This window comes from Adelges cooleyi, unplaced genomic scaffold, assembly GCF_023614345.1.
Source record: "Adelges cooleyi isolate 19-005CV unplaced genomic scaffold, UGA_ACOO_1.1 ACOO_flye_CR_arks_rails_tigmint_CR_PRNA_521, whole genome shotgun sequence".
Taxonomy (NCBI): Eukaryota; Metazoa; Arthropoda; class Insecta; order Hemiptera; family Adelgidae; genus Adelges; species Adelges cooleyi.
The window spans coordinates 155,379-172,287 of record NW_026096210.1 but is presented as its reverse complement, the minus strand read 5'-3'; the positions used below and the strand labels follow the sequence as shown (position 1 = coordinate 172,287).

Below are 16,909 nucleotides of genomic sequence, written 5' to 3'. Positions count from 1 at the left end.
CTAGGTAATAATGGATTATCTTTTCTTTTTGAACAAGTTCGTTTAGAATTAAATGGTATCGAGATAGATAGTTCACGAATGTTAGGTATTACAAGTTCTATCAAAGGATATCTTTCAAGTACACCAGATAATTATTATTGTTACGAAAATGCTGGATGGACTTTCAAAAATAGTTCATCCATATCAGACACAAATGGTCATTTTACAGCATGTATACCACTAAAATACTGGTTAGGCTTTTTTGAGCATTATAGAAAATTTTTATTAAATTCACGAATAGAACTCATATTAACTAGATCAAATAGTGATTTAAATGCATTGATTAAAAAAGTGATGATCCAACTACAGGTAGTGTGAATATTAAGAATATTGTTTGGAAAGTTCCTTATGTTAGTGTTGATGATAGCCAGCGTTTAAAGTTAATGAAAATAGTTGAAAAAGAAAAACATTTGTTTATACCATTTAGATCATTTGAAACATATACTTACCCTGAACTCGGAAACACGAAAAATGTACTATGGAATTTTAAAACATCAACGAAATTGGAAAAACCTCGTTATATCATTGTAGGCCTCCAAAAAAATCGTAACAATTCAATAACTGCAGACAAAAGCGAATTTGATCATTCTAAGTTGAAAAATATTAAAGTGTTTCTGAACTCAAATGTTTATCCTTATGATAATTTAAATTTAGATTTTACGCACAACGATTTTAAATTATTATATAATATGTATACATCGTTTCAAGAATCATATTATAAAAATGGACTTCGAAATCCGATACTAAGTCCAAAATTGTTTTTATCAAATGCTCCAATTATTGTTTTAGATGTTAGTAAACAAAACGATTCTGAAATTTCTCCTACAATTGACTTACGTTTAGAAATAGAAGCTGATGATAATTTAACTGGTGTTAGTGCTTATTGTATGTTAATACACGACCGCATAGTTGAGTATTCGCTATTTACCCGAGAAGTGCGTAAACTCGTAAAATATAGTTTTTTTGTTTTGGTTTTAGTATATAAGAAGTCCTTGTCACTGTTAAGATATCTATTTTAAATTAATAATGGATTATTTTGGTCATCATATAAATCATTTCAATGATATCGGAGTTGGTAAATATTAAAATTCGAAATTAATTGATTTGGAAAATAGTATAAAAAATTCTATCTTAGAAACTCAGACTGGTTTAAAAGATAGTTTAGAAAAAAAACTAAATATACATAATGAATCAATAACTAATGTTTCAAAAAATACAATAGAAACAATAAAATCTGAATTAAATAACTCATTCAAAGAATGTATCACTAGTTTGGAAAATAAAATAAATATGACGTTAATAAATGATGAATTAGAAAAAAAATTAGAAAAAAGTTTAGACAAAAAAACGAATGATGCTATGGTAAAATTAGTAAATGAAGCTAGGGTTAAATTAAATAAAGGTTATTATGAATGAATGATTGTTTAAAACTTTAGATGCTTTTATTTTCTAAATTAACCGATAAAGCATACACGCCGATTAGAGGAAGTCAACATGCGGCTGGATACGATCTAAAAAGTGCATACCAATACATTGTAGTAGCACATGGAAAAGAATTGATTAAGACCGATCTACAAATTGTGGTACCACATGGTACATATGGACGAATTGCACCGAGATCAGGAATAGCATGGAAACATTTTATTGATGTTGGAGGTATGCTTATAAAATCTAATCACTAAATAAAATGTTACATATATATATATATTTTTTTTTTTTTTAAATCCTAGCTGGAGTAATTGATCGAGATTACCGCGGAAACGTTGGTATTCTCCTATTCAATAATTCTGATGTAGACTTTATCGTTCAACGTGGAGATCGAGTAGCACAACTAATATGTGAAAAAATTGTGTATCCAGAACTCAGGGAACTTCGGTCATTAGATGAAACTGATAGAGGAGAAAAAGGATTCGGTTCTTCAGGATAATTTTCATGTGTGTTAGGTAGAATTTATGTAATTTAAAATTGATTTAGCTTTGAAAAATAGAGACAGACAACCTTTATGTAAGTTTATTTTATACTATACAGATTGATAAATCATAAAATGTTATAATTATTGTGATTAATAAAAAGTATTATACTATATAAAGAGATGTTGTTATTCATTTCTAGTTTAATTTACTAGAATTTGTAAAAATGGGCGGTAAAGCCCTATTTTGCTACTACTGTGTCGCTTATTAAAAATAAAATAAATTTTAGACACCTCTAAGCCTTGGCCTATTAATATATAGGTGTTGGCTATTTTTCCCTAATAGTCAATAAAGGTTCCTCAATACTAAATAATTTTCATCTACTTTTACCTTATTAATTCAATAATTAAAATTGAAATCATTTGCATGAAAGTTGTCTGTTTGTAATGCAATATAAAATTATTTATCATATTAAAGTAATCTAAATTTTAGTTCTTGTCACTAATATTCCGTCTTTTTTTAGATTGTACCACACTATCAACACTATAAATTCGTTCCACTGGTGCAACGGCAATGACAACGACAAAGACGGACAGAAGGTCTAATTACAAAATGTAATTGCAACCGACTTCTATAATGTATGATTTTCTTTTTCTTTTAGAGTGGGTATAGAATTTAAAATTCTTATACTTTGAGTAGAGGTTTTTTTTTTACTCTCCTAATTTATTTTCAATAACGATATTTTTAGACATATTTTTGGCTATGAAAATAAAAATGTACTAGCATCTTCAACTTTATGCATACTGCTGAACTAATTTTTACTATTCTACCATGAGCTACAAAACATGTTTTTTTAATTTTGAACACTTTCATGTAATTATTACACATAGAATTATATTATATTTAAAAGAACTTGATTGATATTAACCAAAAAGGCACATACATTATCATAAAAGTAATTCCATCTCGTTACGATATGTTTTTATAACAAAACCTAAACAACTTTTGATAATGTCAGCTATGAAGAAAGAATTTGGCTCAGTGAAAATATCTTTGAATTATATCTTTAAAAATTTGTTCGACTTGGCTTCTTTTCCTGAGAACATTCTAATAAAGCTTCAAAATCCTCAATAAGGTATTAATCATAATATATTAAATTTAAACTACAAAACGTTTAAGATCTGTGACATACGGTATTTATTGATAGAATATTTTAATATATACCTTTGTAGTTTATTGTAATTCTAGTTTTGCAAATGTTGGAATTTTTTTCGAGGTAAATAAAATATTTAAATGAATTTGGGACTATTTAAAAAAAAGTTGAGTTGCACACAATGCTTAAATGTTGAGTGTTCTAACATTTCACAAAATGACATAACAAATGATTTTATTGATACTCTAACTTTTAATGTATTCAATTGGATTAAGCTTTAGTTTAGATTTTAGAACTAAAGACATAAAACCAAACCAAAAGAGTAAGAATAAAACCCTCACTGGATGAAAGGCTTAATATTATTGTCTCTGTATACTGGTAATAGTATATTATATCTATAGAAAAAGATACCCAAATTCAAAAGTAATTGGTTGATTTTTAAAAAAGTTTTAGCCTGTCGTATAATTAAAATGGAAAAAGTGTACATATTTAAAATATTGTTTATGCTTTTGATGGCAAAGAAACAAATTGTTTCATGTTTGATATTAGAAAGTACATATAAGGTACTACTTCTGGTCTTATTAAGGAGTCACAAAATCTTAATTTAAAGGTTTAACTATGATGTCTAATTATTAGTTCAGTAATTAGGAATTTTTTTTTGTCTATCACAGCATCTTTGACAGATATTTAAAAAAAAGTTGCATCGAAACATAGCTATGCATAGTCTCTAATATTGATTAAATAATAATCGTAGAACACATTTTTATCATATTTAAAATAATGAGATCTTTATTTATAGGTTCTCTCGTCAGTTTTTTTTTAAATTATTAAACCAACATTCAAAATTTAGATTTGAATACTGCCTTTTTTTTACTTTTTTAAGTGCTTGTTTAAGGAAAAATTAATGTTTTCTAAAAAAATGACTGAAGAACCTAGTTAATGTTCTTTCATTTTGAACAAGGGAATTTTAATAAGAAATTCTTTTTACTCCCATCGCAAATTAGTTTTTTTGGTAGCTACTTTTAAAACATAAATAGTTAGGCATACATTTCATCCTACTACTAAAACTATTAATCATAATACTTAGTGTTTTATAACAATTTTTTTGTTTTGTGTTTAAAAAAATATCACACCTTTTTGTAAACAATTAATGAATAACATAAAAATAAGTTACAGCGGTTACAGACAAAAAAATCATTGTTAAGTATGGTTTAATGTTATAAATTATATTAATAACTAACTAACTTAGAAAATGATTAAAGGTTATACATTATAACGCAAAATAAATTGGATACTCAACGTTTCTGGGCTCATAGAAGTTATTTAAGTATACACTTATATTTGTCTGCTCTTCTTGCTCCTCTAAATCCGGTCTTAAATTGATAGTACCATAACTGGTTTCGTTAAAATGGGCTCCATACAGTGCTTGATGTCCTATACAAGGTAAAATTTTAGTTAACATAATTATTTTATTGAAATTATTAAAATTAAATGTTGACGAGGTTACCTCTTAAATCGGCTTGCGCTTCAATATTATTCATTCGCCAGTTCTGCAACTTGTTGTGGTAATTTTGTAGATTCAAATCATTACGCAGCCTTGCTCTTCGGTTTTGAAACCAAATCTAAGTAACAAAAAGTTGTACAATCAAACTTTCGACTTTCATACCCAAAATTCAGAGATTAGGGGGGTTGAAAGCTAAATCCCCCGGTAATATTTCGTCGAAAACTTTAACAATACACGGTATTTTACAAATGAAATAGATAGATACTGTTTTAGTTAATCTATACATTTTTTTTTATAATATTAAGTGGGATTGGGCTTTTATTAATTATTACTAAACATTTTTTGAATTATAAAATTCAGATTTTAATTTAATCATTTTTTTTTCAAAGTGCTGGTGTATGTAAGTACTCTTAGGTAAATTGAGTTTACACGGGGTTGATTCCCTTAGAAACTCTATGAGGTACTGAACAACTTAGTTTGGAAAATATAGATATTATGTGACGATGAGGAAGTGAAGACTAAGCTAAGTGTGATTACTTACGTTCAAAGTGGCATAAATTAGAATACTACTGTAATATGTGCCATGTGTAGTATAAAAATGTTAGTGCACAATGAGACGAAAGGCGTAAAATAATGTAACGACAGTTAAATGTACAAACAGTAAAGAAAACTGAAATTTACACATCGACTGCCCCAACGAAAAGGGTCGTACATCGTTTTTTGAAACTTTTCAGGATGAACCAAACAAACATTCAAAATTAAATTCTTATTCTGTTTTTAACTTGGAAAATTTGGATAACATGCTATAACATGTATCCAAATTTTCAAATTGATATGTTAAAAACAGAATAAGAATTTAAATTTGAATGTTTGTTTGGTTTATCCTGAAAAGTGGCAAAAAACGAGATACGACCCTTTTCGTTGGGGCAGTCGACATGTGTTTGTTAAGTGACACAAGTCAAAAAGTAAACACACATTTAAGAAACATGTTATTTACCAGAAGATGGCTTACCCTATTTTTAACATAGTTTATCATAATAAAGTAGCTTATTTTCAAAAACTTAATATTGATATTATGTTAAAGTTTTTTAATAATATATTGTTTTAATTTGGTCTTTAAATATACTTCCAAAACTCATTATTTCCCTAATAAAGTTTAACTTTATTTGTAAATTTATTTCCAAAACTATTATTTATTTGTTTTAATGTATATGGGCGCCCTTGTTTACATAATTATATATTAAACCCTTAAGTATAGAATTACAAATAAGAAATGAGAAATTTAACCAATAGATACTCACATATTATGATCTTAAAAATTATGAGTTAAAAACAGGTAATAAAAAGGAAGGATCCGCATTGACAAAAGTCATCATTCGTCTAATGGGTGGTGGGGAATATAAAAAGGAGACCTGCACACCTGGGAAATTGATATTATAATTTAATTTTAAAGTTGGTAATCATTTAAATTTAAAAAAACGAAAATACTTTATTATATTTGTTTACCAAGTTGTAATTGATAACATGAATAAAATCGTAATGATATTTTTCCTCGGAAATAACCCACTTTAATCTAGTAATTAATAATATGCACACATTTGAGTGCTAATACTAATTATCTGAAATAATTTTTCTTAAATATTTTCATTTGGCTTAAAGCCTTAAAGTGTTTGATTTGAAACTTTGTCAGAAAAATAACTTAAAATGTATGTAGATTAATAAACAAATTATATCTATGATTGTTTTAGACGTTTTAAACAGTTTGTTTTCTTATTCTCCCAAAATTTTAAAAAGGGTTGATAATTAGTTTTGGAAATAAGCTACTATTATATAGTCTAACAAAAATACTCACAAAGGTTTTTTTTACTATATCAACGAAAGAACATAAAACTTGTTTTTTTTTAAGTTAAGATATATTTCTTTTAGCTAAAAAAAGCTATCTTTGTAAATTTTCGTCAAACAAGCCTTTTAAATATTGATATTTGTGGTAATTACAAAAATTCAAACTGAAAAAACCGTTAAATGTTTAAGGCGCGATTTCGATAAAAACAGCTTGTTTGAGGAAAATTTACATAGATAGTTTTTTTGTAGGAAACTCAATTTTCTTTAGGAATATGTATCAATAGAATTTTTCAGGCCAATAACTTACGAGTTTTAGATAAAAAAAAATGCCATTAGTGTAAAAACCCGTCAGTCGTCATGATAGGTATCTGAATGTTAAAATGATTAAAAGTTATACATTATAATGTGAAATAAATTGGATACACATCGTATTTGGGCTCATAAAAGTTTTTTAAATACACGCTTTTATTGGTCGGCTCTTCTTGCTCCTCTAAATCCGGTCTTAAATTGATAGTACCATCACTGGTTTCGTTCAAATGGGTTCCATACAGTGATTCTCTAAAGTTGTTACTTTCAACATGTGCTTGATGTCCTATGCAAGTTAAAATTTTAGTTAACATAATTATTTTATTTCAATTTTTAAAATAAAATATCAGCGGGAATTACCTGTAGAACTTTGTGACGCAATAGTTTCCAAATGATGGTACTGTAATGTGTTTTGATCATTCTGTAATTTTGACTCTTTACGCCACTTGACTCTTCGGTTTTGAATCCAAACCTAAGCAACACAAACATGTTTAGTCAAACCTTCGACTTTCATACCCAAAATACAGATATTAGGGGGGGGTAGAAAGTTAAATCCCCTAATAATATTTCATCGAAAACTTTAACAATACAGGGTATTTGCGTTATTTTTACAAATGAAATAAAAAGATTTATACATTTTTTTTTATAATTTTAAGTGGGTCACTTAATATGAGTCCAGTCGTCTATTAGGGCTTTCGGCTAGCCGGGCTATTGCCGTGGCATTATAAATTTGAAGGTAGTCGTAAAACCAAATCGGCATGCTAAATATCACAGAGAATATATTGTTTTTCACATATATTGTTTTTGGATTACTGTGTTCAATGTTGAGATAATTTGTAATATTTGTCATAGTTGATCGTTTGGCGTTAAACATAGAAGAACCCAATGATTATCTTCGATTCCTGAGTCTTCTTAGTACCATATTCCATATACATATATATATAATATGCTTCTATCATGTCTTTTATTGATTCAACGTCTAACTCATTGTAATAAACTACGAGTATTAAAAAACTATAACATATGTTTTAAATTGCAAAGCACTAGGTTTTTTAATGGAATCTTTTATCAAAGTACTATGCCATAAAATTATTTTTTGTGCTTTGGTTCGTCCTATATTGGTGTATGGATATATAATATGGAATTTTGTATTTAATTTTTGTATGTATAAGATATATTTTATTAATTTAATTAATTACTTTTATAACATTTAAAAATAAGCACTCACTTTATTAACTGTACTTGAACTTTTAGGACGATCGTTTTAAAAAACAATTATATTTTAGTAGGTTAATGGTTGTGCCAGTTGTAAATTTTAAATTTGTTCATAATTGTTTCCTTTTGGTATATTTTTAGAATTATTAATTATTGAATACTGAAAATATCTTTAATTGTACTCTGTGCCTTTGCAGACATTAATTTTCTATAGAATAAAAAAAAAATATATATTTCTTACTTATTAATGCTAAATGCTACCCAAGATACATAAAGCAGGTTAGTTATATTTTTTATGCTTCATCTTTCCACGACTATTTTTTGATTCTTGATTTTCCCTAAAAAAGAAAGAATTAAAACATTTTTATATACAAAAAAAAAATCTATTTTTCAAACTTTACTAAGGATTTAGCCTACATAATTTAATACTGAAGTAAATGAAATAACTTAATCGATTGTTCGATTTAATCAACGTATGCAAAAAACCCTCCTAATAACTTTTGAACAAATTCTTATATTTTTTTTGTATTCAATTAGGAAAAAACTATATGTCTTCTAGTCGTTCACGTGATAGAAAATTTCTTGGTATGTGTTTAAATACTTGGTGATTCAATTAAGGATAGGACACTCATTTTCTCTTAAAATCAAAATTGTATGGTATTTCTTTTCGGAGATTGTTATTTTACAATATTATACAATATTCAAAATTGTATAAAATAATATTTTCAACATAAATTATTATTGTGTAATAAAAATCAAACAATGGTTTACATTAGTAATATTTTTATATTTTTAATTTACCATAAAAAATCCAACGGGACATGAAATTCTAAAGATCTTGTTTACTTTACACTATTAGACAATATTCAAGTTCATACTTTTTTTAATTTTTGTAAACTTAAATATTTAATTGTAAAAGTTATAACGTAATTCACATTATATTTTATGTATTATGGAGGATACGATTAAGGCTTATTGTCAACTCTATAATAAGTGGCTACCGTTGTTATCTATACATTATAAATGTATGAAAATATTTTGTTAACAAATACCTGTTGAATGTTGATTAACTCACGCATAGCAACCTAGAAATTGACTTCGGTCCAAATGTAATTTTCCTTCTTTGTTGCTCTGTTGTTCCTTTAATAAATAAAAAGCTTGACTTCAGAGTTTTGAGAAATTTGTATAGGATAAAGCTCCGCTCTAGGTATACCATTAGAATAATTTTTTAGACCGTAATAATACTAAATAATTAGTACTCTTACTTATTACACTGATTTTTTAATGATAACATTAAAAATTAAAAAATATAGTCATAAGTAAATATTACTTTTTTTATTAATACAAATAATTGGTATACACTGTGTAATACAATATTGTGAATTAATTTTTGTACTAAATATTATATTTGTATATTCTTCTTATATGTAATAAACAACAGTACATTATATTATATACTTGCTACTTTTGTCTTTTAGTATAGATAAGTAACTTTTGTTCAATAATATATTAAAGTGCTATATACATCGTAACTCTTATATAAGATCATTAGATTTGTAGAGAAGAGTAGGTGCATAGCGTCACTCTATTAAAAACATAGGCCTGTAAGAACAGCTACCAAAGAAACTGTTAATACAAATATTTAAAGATAAGGTTACATTAACACATTGGTGGAGATCAGGGGTGACTCTAGAGGTGTCTAGAGAAAACTTTGAAAAATTCCAAGCTATCATGTACAATTCTACAAAAAATATACATAAATAAAATATGTTCAAATAATAGGTTTGTATTTAATAATGAAATTATGTTTAAAGTTGCATACAAATATGAAATATACTCATCTAATAGATTTTGTTAAACGGTTTTATTTTTATTTTTAATACAGAACCAATGAAGGGGAACTGTTTTCCACATTAATTCCCCCAAACTAAGTTTAGTTAAACTGTAAAAGAGCTAATTTTTAAAGTATTATTTATTTTATATGATATTGTTTATATATTAAGAATAATATAATATTGTTACTTCATATATTTTTACTTACTTCCTTGGTTTTTTAATAACTGGCAATAGGAACGACAAAATATCATCTTATGCGTACTTCTTGATCGGTTTGACTTCACTACCAGATTTTATTTTTCTCGTATCGTTAACAGTTCTAGTAAAGTTATCTCTTATGTTGGTCCATTTTCTTTTAAATCTTCAACTGTAATAAATATTTAAAATGTTTAGCTGATAAATTATTATAGAATTTTTGCAGATTAGAGAAATTAACCACTACCTTCAATCTCGTAGAGTTTTTTACAGTGATTACAGGTAGGCCCAGGAAAAGATGGCTGGATGTTGTGGAAGAAGACTTTGATAAATTGGGAGTTTAGGAATGGAGGGAATTAGTTCAGTATCGAGAGAAATTGAGGGAGATTGTGGTGAAGGAAAAAAATAGCTTGCCTAAACGACTAAACTAACCTAACCTACCGCTCTGAAGGCGTCAGCTACCTAACGAGACCGAACCTAACCTATCCTCGTAACATATAAATTATGCGGCTGCCAGCTGCCTATTATTATGCACGTGGTATTATTCAAATTTCAAGTAGCTCTAATTTTGGAACTAATGGCGCCAGCCAATTTTTTACTTCAGTTTCAAAATAACCGTAAAAAACACTATAAGATGGTAAAACCAAAAACCCCCCAAAAAAGGTGCTAGGTAAAGTGCATTTATGCTCAAAAAACAAAATCAAGTAAAGTATTATTATAATTTTAAAATGTGTTCAAACTAGATAATAATAGCCTTGAAGTAATAGGTTCTAGTAAAAGAATTTAACATTTTAAAATTATAGAATATTCAGTCAACTTTACTAAATCAAGTCAAATATAAAGAATACATCAAATTCTAAGTAAAAACATTATTAATACTATTTTTTATATAAATTATTTTAATTAACTAACTACTTTAAATAAACAAATTACTTACTTTTTAACCATTGCTCGTCAGTTTTGTATTCTTTCCAACAATCATACATAGTATTCCCAACTTCCATTCATGCTTTGGATTTTGGATCTCGAAGACTACTAGTTTTCCAAATGCATTCTTGATTTTCGATATCGACAGTAAACATTTCAGTGTCAAACATGTTCATTGTAAGAAAATTAAAAAAAAAAATTTAAATACACAAAAATGTTTTCCAAGTTGAAAACCGTACGCTTACGCCTTATATAATTTTATAATGGTTTTTAATTAATAGTGAGCGTAAAGAAATTCATTAGATCTATATTAAAACTTAGGTAGAAAAGCTACTTTATAAATTAAATTAATATAAAACTTCTTACTAGTACTATAATTGGTTTTTATCAACATATTCTTCAAATTGTCCTTCTATAAATAAAATGAAGTACAACTCAAAACGGTTATAGTTAGTAACAAGTATTAAAACAGCTGTCAAGTGAGAATTTATATTTTACTAAATGATAACCGTATCGACTGACGAACCATTTAATAGGTACTATGTAGGAAAAATAAATATGATAAGATAAGTAATAACCATAATAACAATTTTATGATAATAAATTATTATGTAGGTTTTCTGTTCGATTGACAGTTATAGCATAATATCTGCGTATCTAAGTAGGTACAAAGCTCTCAAATTAAATAAATATTTAAATGGCTGTAAATCATTAATTTCTCAACCAAAAATCTTAATTCATACGTCAATATTTGTACAAAAATAAACTACATAATTTAAAACATAGGTTTCTGCTATTCGAGTTTCTATATTTACCCCTAAAATTTCCACTTCATTTTGAATTTAAATATTGTGGAAAAACCAAAATATTGTACAACATGTAATTTAAAAACATATTTATATTTGGTAATTTTTGGCAATTATAATTTCATCGAAATTTCCGCTGTTACAGAAGTTATGAATGACCCTGTATATGCTAAAGTTATTATTTTGCTGCATGGTGCAACAATTATATTGTGTGCTCTGATAATTTGTTTGAACTTTTCCCGGAACTCTAAACGCCTACCGGATGTTATTAATAATAATGTCAAACATGACGTTTATTGTATTTACAAACTACATTATATTTATTATGCTTCCCTTCGATATTGCAATTAGGCTATGGAAGGGACGGTTGTGATGGCTGTGTTAGCGCTTTTATGAAAATACAAAATCTATGTATATAAAGCCCACCCCACCCTGTCTATTAAATCAAATTAATCAGGAGACAGTGTGTAATTTACATCCCCTACCAAAACCTAAGTGACTAAGTAAAATCAAAAATATATATTGTATTCTTTTTGTACATCATTTCCGAAAAAAATAAAAATCAGTTTTATTACAGCAAATACGATACTTATGTCTTTCTAGCATTTCATTAAGTATATATAATACAAGATTATAGATATAACTATATAATATACTTTTTAATTATAATACTTTATGACTGATATAATACATTATGACTAATTATTACTTTTGTTTTATTAACGTGTATGGTGTGAATTGTAACAACGGTGAACTACGGATTTCTAGAAAATGCCACACCACTAAGAGTCATGTACCTAATTTGCTCAAAAGTCAAAATGATTTTTGTACATTTTTTTTACCTACCTTTTTATTTTACTTCGAGAATGTTTACAACATTTAAGTTCAATGATGTATTATTACATTTCTTGATGTCTGAAAAAAGCAAGCAAAGATCATTTTTTGGTAGGTATATTGATGTATCAAAATACCACTTCAAGAAAAACTTAACTCTTAAGTTGTGTAATCAGAAGAGACCGATGGAAAGAACTATCATTCAAGGATAATTAAATGACAAAAAAAATATGGATCGCTTGCCTATCCGTTTCATTGACCAAGCCATGACATTTAGCGTCAAGTCTCCATCTATGAAATGATAAGTATGAATCAAGATTGGGATAGATCACACGTAAAGACCATCAGTTTGGAAGTATACATATATTACCATCATGGAACCATGACACTCAAAATCAATTAACGGCGTTGAAAAACATAAAATAATAACTGCACATACCTCTGTAACTTGTAAGTAAGACCGAGTAATATAGTATACACCAATATCCACATCTATAATTTAATTTATTTAAAAATTATTTTTACCTAAACATTACATATTCAATTCTTATTATTGTTTTTTTGTTTTATTGAAAAAAAAATACTTTTAATATTTATACTGAATTCTGCTAAGAGCCAAGTCATTTTGCTTTTGATAAATAAATCTAATACATTGGTTTCCATTTAATTTTTTATATCAACCCTCGTATTAACCTTTAAAATAATATCTTAACTTAAATGTTTAATAAAATAAATATATTTTTTTTAATTTAAGCTAAAACCATTTACTTTAGCAAAAAATTTAAATCTAAATAATATTTATGTTATTAATTATTATATTTTTAATTAAAATATTTTAAACTAGTGTAAATAAAGTTGGTGTGTATAAATATTTGTTCTATTTAATTGTAATCTTTGTACAAATAAAAGTTTAACATAATACCTAACCTAACCTAACTTTCTTTTTTTTTCTCACATGCACCCATAGAATACCGGGAGAGGACGCGCCCTGTGAGGCTTTACTTCCTCCCAGTCTCTGATGCCATTTATTGGGTATAGTAAACAATAAATACAAACATGAACTTAAAAAATAACACACCCACTCCGGGTGGTGGCCTAATAACAATATTCACATTAGACCACATCGAAATTTAGTTACAAGTTTACTTACAGCTACCTTGAAAGTACTATACACTCAATTATGTTAGTCTATACAGGTTTATGTACAATCCAATCCCCGGTGGAATGTTTCCGGGCTGGTGACACGCGCATACGCCGGGGCTCTCAATTGGCCGGCCGCTGTCTAGCCCTCTCTGCTTCCTCCTTCTCTTTGAGGACCGACTCGGCAAAGCGGGCGACCGCGTTCCACGCATCAGGGCTTGCAATCATGTTGGCGACCAGTGTCTCCGGGACAACTTCGCCGACGACGTCCTGGAGGTCCCGCCTTTGGGACCTCCTAACCTAACCTAACCTAGGAGTCCAAATTTAACTTGTCTAGATTGTTTCCTCTGGAGATATTTAAAATATAAAGTTTGCGAAACTTAACCAGTAAGCTTAGATGACTTTAAAAACCAAATAAGGAATACATGTGGGGAAATAAGTTAAGATGAATTTAGCTAATGTTACAATAGGAAATCTTATGAGGCGAACGGAAATGTGTTTTAATCAAATTGGTCAATAATTTAAACATTTAATGTAAGCGTATAGCATTAGTAATAATTGAACCATCTATTAGAAAAATTAAGTAAGTCTTAAGTCTAAAAACTTTAATTCAGAGAATATTGCTACGCTATCGACTACCGTATGAATTTTTATAGTGCACTAACCATTTGTAAAGTATGAAATATTTACTTTAAAGATTTTTACAAATAGTTCATTTTTTTTAAATTAAAGGTATGTTGTTTCTCAAATAGATGGCTCACTTAAAAGTTTTAAATTTTGATTAAATTTGATATTTTTCTCTACAACTTTACATAATAAATAAAGCAATCGTTAAGACTAGACCATTCTTTAAAGTGGTTTTTAATAATATTAATATTTTTTTTTAAATATTGACATGTTGTTGTATTTACCTCAGTCTGAAATGCCTATTTCTTTTGAACCAGTCGGTCAAAAAGTTGTTTTTTCGTTCAAACATCATTATTTTTTTTGTAAAAACGATAGAAAAAATTTAAACAAACAAAAAATACAAAAGGTCAGAAATTTAAAAAAAAATGTGTTGATTTGTACATAATAATGTATATATAATATAATATACATAAATGTTAAATTATATATTTATATATTATATTTATTATATTTTTTTATATATTTCGTTTATATATATTTATATAAACGAAGATATTAAATATATAAACCTTCGCCAGTTACAGCTTGTGGGAAAATATATAAAGACTAATTCAATAATTTTACAAGTGAAAAAGACCCATAAACAGCAACTTAAAACTGTCTCTAAAATTTACATAAAAATCATAACAAGGGGTGATCTTCAATTCAGACCTATACAAACTCAAACACAGAAATCTGCAATATTAAAAGATATTTAACTGATAAAGGTATCTTTGCAAGCGGTCTCTTGCTATAAATTAGTCGACAAAAATAAATGGTGTGCTATTTTAAAGCTGTGAACTCCCTCTGTCTTCTATCACATAGATTGTAATCTATTCGAAACCGGATTCCTATTATTATATATTTATATTACTGTATATTATATAATAGTTATACAGGGTATATGATAAAGGAAGTCGGTCAGACGCATTGTATTATTGTGAATCAGAGCAGATGTGTAAATTCCATCTGCTCTATTTCACAATAAGAGTGTTCCTTATTATTATTTTTTTATTAAATTTAATTCAACGCCCCCCCCCCCAAAAAAAAAGGATTCAAGTTTTGAAAAAATATTTCTTATAACCCCGATAACAATAGTAAACCGTTTTCAAATACTCAATACCACAAAAGACCAACAAATTTTAAATCAATTTCACTATGGCGAGAACTGTGACGGTGGCCGCAACAACTTCTACCAAGTTGAGACCAAAATACTTGTAAACAATTACTTTGACTATACTATATTGTAATTTAATTTAAATAATATACGGTGGAAATATTCTGTGGTGACGTGTCAAGGGAAATTAACGACAAATCGTTTATATATATATATATATTATATACAGGGTGATTCATCAAGGATAAGACACTAATTTTCTCGGAATATGTTAATATTTTGAACAATATATATTTCCAATATTTTTAGGTACACATTGTACTATATTTTGACAATTTTTATTACCAATCCTTATAAGCCAAATTGGGGGATTTTTGGTTTTTTTAAATGGCAACATATGTTTTCAATTACATACATTTGTAGAGAATAAAATAAAAAATATGTCAGCGTTTGAATTTTTTTATTTTCGTTTATCTGACAATTAGCTATGATTTTGTAAATATACTACAATTCCTCTTAATAATTATCATATCTCTTCGGTTTTCGAAAACCGGTAGCACAAAAAATTCATATTTATGTTCGCACTGTCCAATTGGCGATAACATTCAAACAACTAAGAAGTCAATAAAAAAGATTTAAAAAAAATGATAGACTTACGGTTCTTATCTACAAATTACCTAATGCTATACATACTGCTACCTACTGGCTACTGCTATGATGATAATACATAATATTTGTCGGTAACAGAAATTACCACTCTGTGGTCTTAAATCTAGTTGTCATTTATTTTACAATATCTATACTCTACATTCAACAAGTATCAACACAGAACAGAATAATACGTTATTTGTTATTATTAAAATTATTATATTTTATAAAGTAAATAAATAATAATAACTAAAACGGTCGTTTACAATCGCGTAAGTGTAACATTTGTGTGGACAACCATTGTGACGCGTCGCTATTATTTTTTAGATAATTCAATTTATTTCATAATTCAATTTTAAGATAGAAAAATATATAAAGTTCTTATTTGAATTGTAGATTGATGCAAATTTATTTGTGTAGCCAGATTTTCTCTTTCAAAAATAGTAGGGTAACAGTGTTAATTGGATCAATTTTTCCATTTCAAAAATTTGATGTTCTGAAAATGCTGTTCTTTTTCTTTTTTGTTTGTCGTTTTGTACACAGTTTCACGCTCAACGTCACTAACTCTAAAAAATGTAGAAAACGACAAACAAAATAGAAAAAGAACAGCATTTTCAGAACATCAAATTTTTGAAATGGAAAAATTGATCCAATTAACACTGTTACCCTACTATTTTTGAAAGAGAAAATCTGGCTACACAAATAAATTTGCATCAATCTACAATTCAAGTAAGAACTTTATATATTTTTCTATCTTATGACCGGTGTGGC

General features: G+C 27.4%; 1 protein-coding gene across 1 annotated transcript; it reads left to right on the top strand.

Annotated features, from left to right (window-relative positions):
• Positions 1 to 1,475: 1,475 nt before the first annotated feature.
• On the top strand, positions 1,476 to 1,966 carry LOC126842460 (deoxyuridine 5'-triphosphate nucleotidohydrolase, mitochondrial-like). Its single transcript, XM_050579479.1, has 2 exons — positions 1,476 to 1,695; positions 1,770 to 1,966. Exons 1-2 carry the CDS (start codon positions 1,476 to 1,478, stop codon positions 1,964 to 1,966), a joined length of 417 nt encoding a protein of 138 aa, XP_050435436.1.
• The last annotated feature ends 14,943 nt before the right edge of the window (positions 1,967 to 16,909 follow it).

What these genes read in the sequence shown, in the direction of transcription:
- LOC126842460 (XM_050579479.1), top strand. Translation starts at nt 1,476, where the DNA reads ATGCTTTTATTTTCTAAATTAACCGATAAAGCATACACGCCGATTAGA. An exon ending in ACATTTTATTGATGTTGGAG is followed by an intron (nt 1,696 to 1,769) that starts GTATGCTTATAA and finishes TTTAAATCCTAG; the next exon opens with CTGGAGTAATTGATCGAGAT.